Source organism: Vombatus ursinus, unplaced genomic scaffold (genome assembly GCF_900497805.2).
Source record: "Vombatus ursinus unplaced genomic scaffold, bare-nosed wombat genome assembly UNPS02004691.1, whole genome shotgun sequence".
Taxonomy (NCBI): domain Eukaryota; kingdom Metazoa; phylum Chordata; class Mammalia; order Diprotodontia; family Vombatidae; genus Vombatus; species Vombatus ursinus.
In genome coordinates this window covers 3,556,567-3,570,512 of record NW_020944469.1, presented here as the reverse complement: position 1 = coordinate 3,570,512, position 13,946 = coordinate 3,556,567, and the positions used below count along the sequence as shown (strand labels likewise).

General features: G+C 45.1%; 1 protein-coding gene across 1 annotated transcript; it reads left to right on the top strand.

Annotated features, from left to right (window-relative positions):
* The first annotated feature begins 9,259 nt into the window (after positions 1–9,259).
* Positions 9,260–13,072, top strand: LOC114026334 (syntaxin-3-like). Its single transcript, XM_027840018.1, has 2 exons — positions 9,260–10,242; positions 12,315–13,072. The coding sequence occupies exon 1, from the start codon at positions 9,762–9,764 to the stop codon at positions 10,194–10,196; it is 435 nt and encodes a 144-aa protein (XP_027695819.1). The 5' UTR covers positions 9,260–9,761; the 3' UTR covers positions 10,197–10,242; positions 12,315–13,072.
* The last annotated feature ends 874 nt before the right edge of the window (positions 13,073–13,946 follow it).

Here is a 13,946-nt window from a genome sequence, read left to right as displayed (position 1 = left end):
TACAACATTCTCTTGCTTCTTCTCACTTCACTCAGCATCAGTTCATGTAGGTCTTTCCAGGTTTTTCTGAAATCTGCCAGCTCATCATTTCATATGGAGCAACACTATTTCATTACATTCATATACTATAACTTGTTCAGCCATTCCTCAATTGATGGGCATCCCCTCTGTTTCCAATTCTTTGCCACCACAGAAAGAGCTGCTATAAATATTTTTGTACATAGGGGTCTTTTTTCCTTTTTATGGTCTCTTTGGGATACAGACCTATTAGTGGTATTGCTTTATCTTAACAAAGAACTGAAATTTGCTTATGAAAGTGGACCTGGAAGGGTTGTAGCTTACAAGTTATTTTAAAGTGGTGCAGTTTTCACCATTCTTGCTGCTTCTTGCCTAAGAAATCATATAGAAGCAAATGTGAAATTCTAGACATGCTCAAAATGTTCCTTAATGTATCAGTCACATTGGGACAAATTTCTGTTTTTGAAACGTGTTCTAGGAGAAATGACTATGTATTCTAATCCGTGTAACTTTTCTGATTTCTGTTTGCTGTGTGCTTGGATAAGTGAGTTTACTGGCTACTTGCTGTTTGTGGTGATCTTTTGTGTAACCAGTGTTTGGTGGGAAGGAGCTCAGCTAGAGAGTAGAAGCTAAAGGCTCTCCTCTGCCTTAGGAGTGACCAGGGAAGCAGCTTTCCTTCTGAACCAGACTCATACTCCTAGACAAGAGAGATATTTAAGGGAGCAGGTAAATGTCAAAAAAAAGTTTCCCCCTTATACTATTGTTATTTGTATAATCTTCTCACATTACTCCATACCCAGTTCTACCTCCTTTTTTCATTCATGCATTCCTTTTACTGTCTTTTCCCTTTCCCCTCTTAGAACCTTCAGAACAAAACTAATCTACCCCAGGTCCTTTGTTTTCTCATTGAACTCCCTTAATAACAATAGTTAACCTTTATATAGCATTTACTTTGTGCCAGGCACTGTGCAAAGAGCTTTATAGTTGTTATCTTATGGGGTCCTCACAACAGCCTGGGGAAGTAGGTGCTATTATTATTCCCATTTTACAGATAAGAAAACAGGTTGAGTGACTTGCTCAGGGTCATACAGCTAATAAGTGCCTCTGACTGGATTTGAATTCAGGTCTTGACTCAAAACCTGGCACTGTATATCCATGTACCATCTAGTTACCTCATAATAGCCCAAATATCTTAGAGACATTTGTTTCTTCTTTCCGTGTTAGAATGTTAGCACTACATCTACATATTAGCTTTTTCTGATTGCTCCAATAAGTTTACCTTTTTAGTTTTCCTGAATTTATATTTCAAAGTTCCTACTTATCTCTAATCTTTTCATCAGAAATGTTTAAAAGTACTCTATTCTATTAAAGGTTCATTTCCCCCCCCCCAGTGGGATTATACTTAGCTTTGCAGGTTGCTATTCTTGATTGTAAGCCTATATATTTTGCCTTTTGGAATATTGTATTCCAAGATCTCCTCTGGTTTTTAATAGAGGTCACCAGGTCTTGTATGGTCCTGACTGATTCCTTGGTACTCGAACTTCTTTCCAGATGCTTGCAGTATTTTTTCTTTGAGATGAGGTGGTTGGCCATACTTGGTCTCCCCTAGGGTCTCCTACATTTACCTCCACCTCCTAGCATTAACCCCTTCCCACATCTTTGAAATTCAGAGCAATAGATCTTTAAGACCTTCTATGCATCTCAGAATAGAAGGTTGGGGACCTCAGAGACTAGCAATCATAGTACTCTCAGACTGCTAGAACTTCCTCTATTATAGGGGTACTTAACCCGGAGCCCATGATCTTGTTTTTTTTTTAATATTTTGATAACTGTATTTTGATATAATTGTTTTCCTTTGTAATCCTATGCATTTTATTTTGTATATTTAAAAACATTATTCTGAGTTTCACAGGCTTCATCAGACTGCCAAAAGGATCTATAATACAAAAAAGGGGGAAAACTCCTGTTCTAGACTTTCATTATTTGTGTTTTGAGTTTGAGGGAACTAAGACCAAATCACTCTGGATGCAGGGGCCGGGGGCGGGGGACTCACCTTTGAATGAGATGTATTGATTATTTGCTTGGTAAAGCAACTGGGATATTAGCCCCTTCTCATTTTATTCCAGTCTGGAATAAGATTCTATGTTTAAATGCAGATTAAAAGCCTTAGTTTGCTTACAGGAGAGATATTCAACTTGCCCAGAGAGGAGAGCTAGACATAAGCTTGATATTCTGAGAGAGTGGGAGAGGGTTCAGGGGGAGGTGGCATGAACTAAGGAGAGCATTAGTTATGTTATAAGCCTGTAAGATTGGACCTGGGTTCATGTCAGAAAGGGCTCTGTCTCTGGGCAGTGGGCTATGTATTTACGGTTCAGATAAATGCTTGACCCATTTAGAAAGGCCTCCTGTGCTAAGGCCCAAGCTAACCAGGATTAATGATCTGTCAGGAAGAAGGCTATGGCTGTGTTGATGGTCTGGCATTAGAGAAGTCCTTAATGCCATTCCTCAGTGAGGGCAGCAGGTTCTCCTGTTAGTGTCTTTTAGGTACAATGAGCAAATGACTTCATTTTAACAGTAGCTGACATTTACATAGAGCTTTACAAGTCATTGGAGCCTCATAACAAGCCCCAGGAGAGAGGTACTCTAGTTAATTCCTTGTCCCGTTTTACAGATGAGAGAACTCAGAGAGGTTAAATGATCTACCCATGGTCACACAGCTACTAAATATTGAGATTCAAATTCACATCTTACCTGTTCTAACACACACACACACACACACACACACACACACACACGGATACAAACAGCCTCTCACTCCCAAAAGAAGATTCCTCAGTTTGCACTTTCCTGCAATTTGTTCTCCTCTCTCCTAGTCTTTCTGCCCCCTACTCAGTTCCCACCCCTCCATGCCACCATCCAAAGCATAAACAAGATGCTTGACTGTATTATGGTGTCTGTACCCACTTGCCATGTGACAACCAGGCTATTCTGGCAAATACAGGTTGTTACTGAGTAGCAAACAAAATCATTTGGCAAAAGGGTTCAGGATTTGCCTCTGGGCAGAATACTGGGAGAGAGAATTAATGTGTCCATATATGAAGAATAAAAATCAAAGACCCTGCAGCCTGGAGAAGTGAGTTTTCAAGTGGGCCATTTCCCTGAACATTGATGTAATTACTTTGAGGGAGGAGGAGGGGGGAAAGGATGTACAGCCATTTGGAGGCCAACCACTTGGGGCTTGGTAGCACTTATCATCCCCTGTCTGAGTTTTCTGTCAGCCTGACACTACCCAGCTACAGATGTACCTTCCTAGGGCCCAAGCAGCAGATGCATTTTCCAGTATTTTCAAGGCCAGAGCTAGCCCCACTCCTGCATACAGTTAGTGATGAGTTTTCTCTGTTTATTTTAGGGAAGCTAACCGTTGTGATTCCTGTTCACCTAACGCTCCAGAGAAGAGAAGGCCTGAGATGTCCAGGAGCCAAGTCCTGAGATTTCAGAAATCTATTATTCACCTATAATATTCTGCACACTGTTCCCCTCTGCCTCTGCCCCCACCCCCGCCCTGCCTCATTCCCCTGTTCTCTCTAGCAGAACATCTGCCTTGAATAATACTACTAGTATTTTTACATTAAGCCACAGAAAAATATGGAGGCAGCCTTTATCACCTGCACACAAGTGACTACTGAAGGAGAAGGCTCTGTGAATTTAGCTTGAAAAAGCAGATAAGCAGAAAAGGGGAGTAGAAGAGGCAGTGAAATGAAATGAGAGGCAAAGTCTGGATATGATTAGTGAACCACTCTTTGTATGGGAAAAAAGATTGAGATAAATCTGTGGTAGAGGGCAGGATAGACAAATCACTCTACTTTCAGCAAATTGCTAACAAGCAAGTTTGTCCTGATGCATAGATTGCATGCAAAGATCCTGCCGCCCCCCCCCCCCAGTCAGTTTCACTTTGTAGCTTAGCTGCATTGATTTTGTTTGTGCAAAAAGCCTTTTAAATTTTATGTCATTAAAATTGTTTCTTTCCCTAGCCTTAGCTATGAAACATTCCTCCTTCTGTTCTCTTCCTGAAGCATTTTTAATAAGCAAAAACTGCTTATAATGTGCAAAGTGCCTAAGGACTTATTTCACAATAGCCAACTCTTCAATCCCCTTGGATTTTTTTCCCCTTAAATTCTGACCAATAGACTCAGCTTTGGCTGCATAGATGGATAATGTTGAGCATTTTGGTTAGTAATATGGACACTTTATGAAATGAATGGTTGAGCCTGGAAGAGATTTAGTTGATAACAAGCAATGACAGTTTGATTTTTTTTCTTAGAAGAGCATTTGTAAAATCCCATTTGGGCCCCATTAACATTTCTAATCACTAATCAGCTCACCATTGATTCATAAACTCATAAAAAAGAGAATATTAGGGACTTCAAAATATGGAATGTTAAAGCCAAGAAAACCTTACAACACAGGTCATTAGAGTTGAAAGGGACCTTAAAGGTCATCTAAGCCAACCCTCTCATTTTACAGATAGGGAAACAGAGAGTTGTCCAATGTCACACAACAAGAAAAAAATAGCGGAGGCAACCTTTGAACTCCAACCCTCTGATTCCCAATTTAGTGCTCTTTCAACAAATCCCTGCTTCTTCCTAGTGTCAGTGCTATGTTTTTAGGGTAGATGGAGCTCTGCCAGGGCCAAGATGGGTATGATCTCTAGGTCCTCCCTGTCAGGCTTGTCCAGTTTCCTGGAAGGGCTGGAGGTCTCCTGGGATCTTGGCCTTAAGCCCTGAAAAGGGGAATCTCTCTGGGATAATTATCCAGCCAAATTACCTTTTATCACCCTAGCAACTAACTAACTAACTAACTAACTAACTAACTAACTCTCTCTCTCTCTCTCTCTCTCTCTCTCTCTCTCTCTCTCTCTCTTCTCTCTGTCAGTGAGACAAATAATTTTTTTTTCTGACCCATCTTTTCAATATCAAATGCGTATTGTGCTGAAATGTGGCATTCTTCAGCCCACATTTTTATCTGAATCTTGCTTCATCTCTTTTCGCACAATGTGACATGAGTCAAGCGTTTCAGTTAACCTTTACCTGGGATCTAGTGCTGTTAGTCAAGCAGAAAAAAATCCATTAAAGTGTCTTTCAAACTCCTAAGAAGTCTACCCTTGTGTATCACCAGTGCCAGTCCTAAGAGTGACAGCACTCTCTTTCCCATCCATTATCTCATTAGATCCTTTCAGCAGCAGGGCAAGGGCTTAGTGCCCCCATTTTACATATGAGAAAGCTGAGGCTTCTTTCTGTCTTCCACTTCTGTGCCTTCACATAACTTGTCTTCCATGCCTGTCTAAGCTGGGTGGTGGCGGGGGAGGGGGAAATGGCTTTTGCTTTTCTGAATCTCCCAAGTGCCTGGATGATCAGGGGAAGAACACTGGGAGTTTGATTCTATCTTAATACTTGCTATTTCTATCATAAAGGATTGCCCTGTGTGTGTGTGTATGTGTGTGTGTGTGTGTGTGTTGGAGGGGGGGTGCTAGGGAGAGAGGTGACCTTATCTGAGGACAATGCAAAAGGAGATTGGCTATCTTTTATGGCCTTTGGGAGACTCGACTCCTAGGCAGAGTGCATTGCAGAAGGAGATACCAGTGGGCTTGGTGGTACTATGTAGGTCCAAGCCCAGCTGCAAAGTGGGCCATGATCAGCTGATGTCCAGAGCTTACTGGAAACTGAAAACAATTATGATGAATCCTGCCTAGCCCCAGAGCCTTCACTTCTCCATCTTACTTGAGGAATGTTGTCCAGATTGAACTTTCCCCTTCCCTACTCTGTAAGTCATGGGAGTGTGTAGGAATTCTCCAACTCAGGAATTGAAAAGAAGAATTAATCCAGGGAGTGAGGGCTGATAACTGAAGATAATTGAAGCAACGATTATCTCGAATACAAATTTGATGTTCCTTCTTTATAGGCAGTATGGTACAGTGGTATAAGTGTTGCATTTGGTATGAGAAGATCTGGGTTCAAATCCTTGCTGTGAGACTCACTACCTGTGTGAACTTGGCTAAGTCACTTAACCTCTTTGGTCCTCAGTTTCCTCAACTGTAAAATGAGAGGATTACCTTCTTGTTTGAGAGAGTTGGTATTTTAGTCCTAGAGATAACAGAGACTTGTGCAGGGGGTTGATCAACCTGATGAACTACAGGGTGGTGTTTGGGAGTTGGGGCTGGTGGTGTAGACACGTCTACTGGCAGCTGTTTAGAAGACTGAAGTTGTTGTTCAGTTGTTTTTCAGTCGTGTCCAACTCTGTGACCCCATTTTGGGATTTTCTTGGCCAAGTTACTAGAGTGGTTTGCCATTTTCTTCTTCAGCTCATTTTACAGATGGGGAAATGGAGGCAAATAGGGTGAAGTGACTTGCCCAGGGTCACACAGCTAGTAAGTGTCTGAGGCCAGATTTGAACTTGGGTCTTCCTGACTCCAGGCCCAGTGCTCTATCCACTGCAGCTGTAGCACCACCTAGCTGCTCAGAAGACTGAGGACATCTGCTTAAATCTCAGTGTCCGAGAGAGAGAGAGAGAGAGAGAGAGAGAGAGAGAGAGAGAGAGAGACAGCCAGACAGACAGACAGACAGACAGACAGAAAGACAGAAAGACAGAGATAGAGAGGAGGGATCTTCATCTTAAGGGAGGGATCATAGGATCCCAGATATAGAGATGCAAGGGACCTCCTTATTAGATAAGGGAGGAAATTTGGAAGTCCCCTTCCTTGGAGACAGAGAGTATATTAAGTATTCAGATAAGGTGGGAACTAGGGCAAAGCGCCACCTAGTGCTATCTTAGATGTCCCACCTTGAGTCCCCTTGCCTCAACTTTAACCTATGCCCCAGCTGTCTTTTTGCATGCCTAAGGAAGGAGGCAGTATCACTGAGACCAAATGAATTAATTAAGTTAAAAAGGTGTCACACCTGAAACTGACTTCTTCTGGACCTTTACCTCTTAAAATTATAGGATCACAGATTACAAGATGGAGGTCAGAGGCCATGCAGTACAACCACCTTGTTGCACAGATGGGCAAATTGAGCTGACCACCGTCTCGCAGGTAGATGGTGTTAGAGGTCAGATTTGAACTCAAGTCTTCTGAACTCCCGTTCTATCCACTACACCCTACTTCAGTGCTCAGTTCAGATGCCTCCGCCTTGAAGCCTTCCCAGATCCTCTCAGTTTATTGTGTTTTTCCCCTCTTAATATTGCCTGATTTTTACTTACCTTTGTGCATATCGTATATTTTAGGTAGAATGGAAACTCCTTGGAGGTTTAATCTCCTTGAATTTCCTACCATGTGGCCTTGCACACGGTAGGTACTTCATAAGTGTTTGCTGAATTGGATTGAATTACATAGGTACCAAGTAGAAGAGTCTTAGTTGAGGCTAAAGAGGACAGTGGGCAGCATCTAACACAGAGACATGCACGTACCTCCAATGGTAGAAGACATTGCCATCAGATCAGATCTAGGGTAGGTGCCCAGCTTACTTCTCTTCTGGGCATGCCTCCATCCTGCTGATATCACAGAGATGAGTCTCAACCTGGGAGCTACAGGGAAAGGAAAGAAGCCAAATCCTTTCCCTTTAGTCCATTCCAAAAGGGCCCATTACCTCATCTCCATTGTGATCTAATGGAGAAGGCAGGGAACAGGAAATCAGGAAGCTGGGTTCTCACTTCAACTCAACTGTCTTCAACTCAAGCTTGCTGTCTCTCTGAGTTTTCCTTTCCTTAGCTGTGAAATGATGATCTCTATGATTTTATCCACACTTGACTTTCTATGATGCTGGGCTATCAGGTATTGGCACGCTTGATTCTGAGCAGAGAAAATACCAGCACTGGGATGATTAAATGAACTGCCCATTCTGGACTTCTTTCAGAATGAGGGCCATTGTCAAAGGAGGTCGATAAAACCCAGAGAAGATACTAAAGGATGGGATGGAGCGAGGAATACAGGGGAGTCGAGTCACAGGAGATGATGATTGGGGAGGGCTAGATATTGACAGAGATTCATTATTTCTACTTCTAGGTTCTTATAATACTTAAAAAAATCTGCTCATCAACCAGTTGGTTGAGTTTGCATTCCCAGGCCTCAGCTCTACCCTTCTCACCAAGGAATCATTCTCCTTTACTGCCCTGGCACGGCACTTGCCATGCCCATACTTCTTACAAGGCTTCAGAGTTGTCAGTGTATCTTTAGTAGACCCCTGAGAAAAAGGCAAACATGTGACCACTTCCCTTCTCTAGTCCTCACTTTCTGAATCTGTTAAATGAAATGTTTAGGTTCTGAGGTTTCTTCTAGTGCTAATAATGTATGTTCTAGGGTCCAGAGCAACAGTGTATCCCATGAACACAGATGCTCTGTTTGGATTCACTTGTTAGAAAGCCCAGATGTAACAGAATAATAATAGCTGGGCTTCAAGCTTTGTAAACAGTTTTGCAGCCTACCATTGCATTGGCTCCCCCCGCCCCAACCTTGTAAGGGTTGGCATTATTATCCTGATTTTATAGATATAGAGACTGAGGCCCAGTAATGTATGTATCAGTATGTGTCAGGATACATCAGATCCTGAAGGGGAGGTGAAGGAAAGGGGGGAGGTGAAGGAAAGGGGGGAGGTGAAGGAAAGGGAGGAGGTGAAGCCAAATTTTTCCAAGTACATAGATCTGCTTATGTTGGACTTGCTTGGCTCGGCAATCTTGGGAAAGAACATTCCTTTCAGACAGTGTTTTGGGTTGACACCCCATGCTGGCCAAACCACGGGACTTCCTTGATTCCTGGACCTGAGGCAATGACAGACAGACCACGGGAACCCTCTTTTTCTCAGGACCCCGCTCTCAGTCCTGTCATCTTCTCCCCATTGCCTGTACACACGTTCTCTTTTGAACCTTGGGCAGGATGCCATGGGAGAGGAGGTGATTCAGACCAGGACCCCAGCCCTATTCTTTACCCCCTTTCTCCCTTGCATTCTGGAGCCTGGGCGAATGTCCTAACTGTCCTTGCCAAGTCAGGCCTGGATGCCTGTTTCTGGCAGACACTCCAGCTCAGCCTGTCTTCTTCAGCCACATGACCCTAAATCAACATCGCGGGGCCTGTTGTCTTTGTCAATATTTGCTTGCCTGGGGAGGAAAGACTTTTTTTAATAGCTTCCCCTGACGCACAAGTCCTTGCTGTCCCTGCCTCCCCATGCTGCTGAACAAAGCTGATATGTGTGTCTTGCTGTCTGCCGCCCCAGATGTGGCCAGCAGCTGGAGGCCAAGATGAAGGACAGACTGAAGGAGTTACAGAGCCAAGTTAGCCAAGGAGGGGACCCCTGTGAGCTGGATTATATTCAGACTTTGACAACCTTGCTTTCAAGGATCATGAGGCCAATCCCATGGAGAAGTTTTTCCAGGAAGTGGCCAGGCTTTCCTTGGCACTGAATGAGCTGGAAGGACTGTCGGAGTCGATAGACAGGAAGCGGCAGGGGGTACTGTGCTGTACTACAGAGGAGAGCACACTGGGGGCCAAGCACGAGCTAAGCCTGCTGAAAGGCTCTTTTGCCAGCTTGGCCCGGTGTGTCCAGCCCCAGCTCAGTGCCATCCAGCGAGAACTGGCTCCTGAACTTCAGGACTGGAGAGTGGAGCACTGCATTCGGCAGAGCTAGCTTGCGGTGCTGATTGGCCGCTACCAAGACACCATCAGCCGCCACTATGCCAAGGAGAGTCAGGGTGTGAGGATGCTGAAGGAGAAAACGGTGAGACAGGCTGAGCTGGCAGGCCTGGAGCTACGCGAGGAAGAAATTGAACAGCTGGTGGGCAGCCGATCATTACCCGGTATTGTGGGCTGGGACTTAGATATGCTGAGGGCCAAGCAGCACCTGGTCATGGCCCATATGAGCCACCAGCAGCTGGTGGACCTGGAGGGCCAGCTGGGGGAGCTGCAGGCCCTTTTCCTCCAGCTGCAGCTACTCATCTCCGAGCAGCAGGAGCTCCTGGACAACATAAAGTACAACGTCTTGCATACCCAGGACTACGTGGCCCAATCGGCTGCGATAGTCAAGAGGGCCATCAAGTACAAGCGCCAATCACGGCTGTCGGCAGCGCTGTCCGCTGTGGCGGGCCTCTGCACCTGTTGCGCATGCCTGGCTTGTGTGCCCAAGGCGCTGCACTGAGTGGCCAAGCAGGAGACTTTCTGGGCCAGGCTCCCTGTGCCTTTAGGTAGGCTGAGCCCAGGCCCCCAGGAACTTACCGGGCAGTAACGGCTTGCTTGCTTTCCTAGTCTGCTTCATGCTGTTGCTCACTGATGCCAAGGGACTACTTGCAAGGCTTTAGGAAGATGCTGTGGGGCTCCTGGGTACTGGGAAGGAGACCAAGGATAGGGATAGTGAGAGATATGAGGGACAGGAGTATGTGGGCTCTGCAGCAGAGGACTGTGTCCACACCTACTTTACTGCCTGTGTTACCTTAGGCAAGTCACTGAACTTCTCAGAGCCTCAGTTTCCTCATCTGTAAATCAAGGAAGTTGGACCAAATGGCCTCTGAGGTCCCTTCTGGGCCTAGACCTAGGCTCCCATGAGTCCCTTCATCAGTCAGTGGGCGGCTTGTCCTGTGCTGTGCTTTTTCCTGATTCCGTCCTGAAGGGAGCAGCCCATGCGAAGCAGTGGGACACTGATAGGGTTATTATGCTGAGACTTGGCTGGGGTGTGTGTGTGTGTATGTGTGTGTGTATGTGTGTGTGTATGTGTGTGTATGTGTGTGTGTATGTACTGGGAGTTGGAAAGGAAGGGGCTGTCAGGTACCAAGTTTGTGGTTGTTCAACCATTTTTCAGTTGTGTCCAACTCTCTGTGTCCCCATTTAGATTTGTTTGTTTGTTTGTTTTGGCAGAGATCTTGGAGTGGTTTGCCATTTCCATCTCTAGCTCATTTTACAGATGAGGAAATTGAGACCAACAGGGTTAAGTGACCTGCCCAAGGTCACCCAGCTAGTAAATGAGGCCAGATTTGAATACAGGAAGATGAATCTTCTTGATTCTAGGCCTCACACCATCCACTTTGCCCAGCTAGCTACCTGCGGAGACCAACTTGGGAAGTCTCAAGGCCAAGTTCAAGAAGATCAATTGAGGCAGGTAGCAGGAACACAGGCTACTGGGGGGATGCAGAAAAAAAGTTTGAGGTCATCAGGGGTCATATAGCTAGAGCTCAGGTTTGAGGAAATAGATAGGAAATGCAAAGAGCAGCGATGAAGACTGATGCTGAAGAGGCTTTCTGCTGCATCCTCAAGTACAATCTGGAATGAGCCCGGCCTGGGAGGCCTGTGGAGTGACAAAGTGTAAAGAGTGGAATTGGTGTCCCAGGATGTGGGTTCAAATCTCGGTTCTGCCCCTTCCTCCCTACATGATGCAGGGCAAGTCATTTCACGCCTCTCTAGGAAATGAGCGTGCTGCACTAGCTGCCATTTAAGGCCACCTGCTGCTCTAAAGCTGAGATCCCATGATGGCTGGTGGGGAGTACAAGAGCGCCTGAAGGGGCCTTAATGAGCAGTGATTCCAACACACTCTTTACAGATGAGGAAACAGAGATGGAAGTGATTTGGCTCAAGATTCCATAGCTAGTGAATGACAAACTCAGGACTGAGGGGTTACTGTTGTCCAGGTTTCTGCCTATTGCCCTAACTTCTAAACCTTGCTGGAGCAGACCGGATTCCCTGATCTCTGCAGCTCTGCCATGAGTATGAAAGTGGATCCAGGCCAGGGTGCAAGATTCCATGCAAACCCAGCTGCTGAGCATGTAGCTGCAACTCCAGCAAGGGAATGGAACAGATGATTTGGGGCAATAATGCATGGCTTATTGGAGATTTGCAGCAATGCCTGGGGGGGGTGGATAATCCCCCAACCCTTTTCTCATCTCACTTAGATGGATTGGGACTCCCTTGGCCTGGACCCATGCTCTTTCACTGGGCCGAGGAAGAATTTTCACAGCTATTTCCAAAGACATTTCTTGTCTGTGGTTTGGGTCTGTCTTTTTTTTTTTTTTAAGGCAATTGGTGTTAAGTGACTTGCCCAAGGTCACACAGCTAGTACTTGTCAAGTGTTTCGTCTGAGGTCACATTTGAACTCAGGTCCTCCTGACTTCAGGGCCGGTGCTCTATCCACTATGCCACCTAGCTGCCCCTGGTTCTGTCTTAAAAAAAAAATCGACAATCGCTCTAAGCTCTGCTTACTCTTTTTGTTGCTTCCATGGCTGCTGCTTTTCATAGGCCCCACTAAAATTTTTATTTTGTTTTGCTCCAGGTCTGGGATTTCATCAGTTTCAGGAACTCCCAGGAGTGAAAACTCTCTTCATTGACGCAGATCAATGACTCCTCTGTAGCTTATAGTCTTGGACTGTAATGCCTTTGGCATTGAGAGTTGAAGCAATTTGCTCAGGGTCACACTGCTAGTGTCAGAGACAGGGCTTGAACCCAGGTTACCATACCTCTGATACTACCCATATATTCTCTACACCGAGCTGTCTCTTAAGAATTTTTTTTATTACTGTCAAAACATTCTGGTTCCTGTGACTGGCTGCCTTCAAGGAATTTAATCTTAAAGGTTTCTGATCAAAATGGACTATTTTAAGATTCATCATTTAATTCCCCCCCTTGCCCAGAACCCAAATCAAACTTTGCCTAAGTGTAATGTCTGTGCACTGTCACTTTAAAGGGTATAGAAATACAATCTGGAATGTGTGCAAGTTAACTCTGAAACCACAATGCACTGTCTCATTGGTGCTTCCCTCTCAGGCTGGTTTGGAGGGAGAACTGGGTTCTTTTTTCAAGACATTATCACAGATTAAAGACTCCTTGGAGCCCAAGCCGAAACAGAAAGAGGCTGATATTTACATCTATTAAGTTTATTCCAAATCGAATATGTAAGTAGAATATGTATGTATACACACATATGGTCCAATGTTGCTAGCTGGATACTTTGCTCTCATGTGCTATATTTGTGCATGTGACCACAACATAGAATTAGAAGCACAAGGTGTTAACTCTGGGGTATTTGCCCCCTGGGACCATTCTTTGTTCCTTAGGAATTCTTGGCTATCAGATGGAGTGGCAGTTTTCATAGCTTTCAGAGCTGATTAAATTCAGATGCGTCTGCAGGGATGAAGCCCTCTATGCTATGGCTGTGCTGGCTGCCAGTCACTCTGATGGTGAGGAATGCTAGTGGCCCAGGGAAGAGAATTCTCTTGGTGGCCACTTACCTGGACACATCAGGTGCTAGGACTGGAGCCAGGCACGAGGGGAGCAATTGCCAACCTGGGGTAAAGAAGAGGCTTGGATTGCTGGAGCTGATTTTTGGTGTTTTGACTGGGAAAATGTGATCCTAAGAGGGGTGGTGGGGGAGGCATGAGGGAGGAAATGGCCATAGGAGACAATGTCTTTCCTGGAAGGCTCAGATCTAAGTGGGAGAGGGGCAGAGTGGCATTTGGGGGAGCAGTGTGGTACAGTGGAAAGAGAATTGGTTTTAGAGGTGGATGACCTGGGTTCAGATGCCACTTCTGTTACTTATTACCTAGGTGATCTTGGGAAAATCATTTAACCAGTCAGAGCCTCAGTTTCCTCATCAGTAAAATGAGGAGGTTGGCATGAACTAGATGGCCTCTGTGCTCCCTTCCAGGATGAAATCTATGATCTTCTGATCTTTCAAATGAGAAGGTCAGCTGTGGTAGCCCTGAAGGTCCCCCAAGTCTGGATCTCTATTCTTTTTTTTGGAGGCAATTAGGCTTAAGTGACTTACCCAGGGTCACATAGCTAATAAGTGTCAAGTATCTGGTCTGAGGCCAGATTTGAACTCAGGTCCTCCTGACTCCAGGGTCAGTGCTCTATCCACTGCACCACTCAGCTGCCCCTAGATCTCTACTCTATATGGGACAGCTTT

What these genes read in the sequence shown, in the direction of transcription:
- LOC114026334 (XM_027840018.1), top strand. Translation starts at nt 9,762, where the DNA reads ATGCTGAAGGAGAAAACGGTGAGACAGGCTGAGCTGGCAGGCCTGGAG.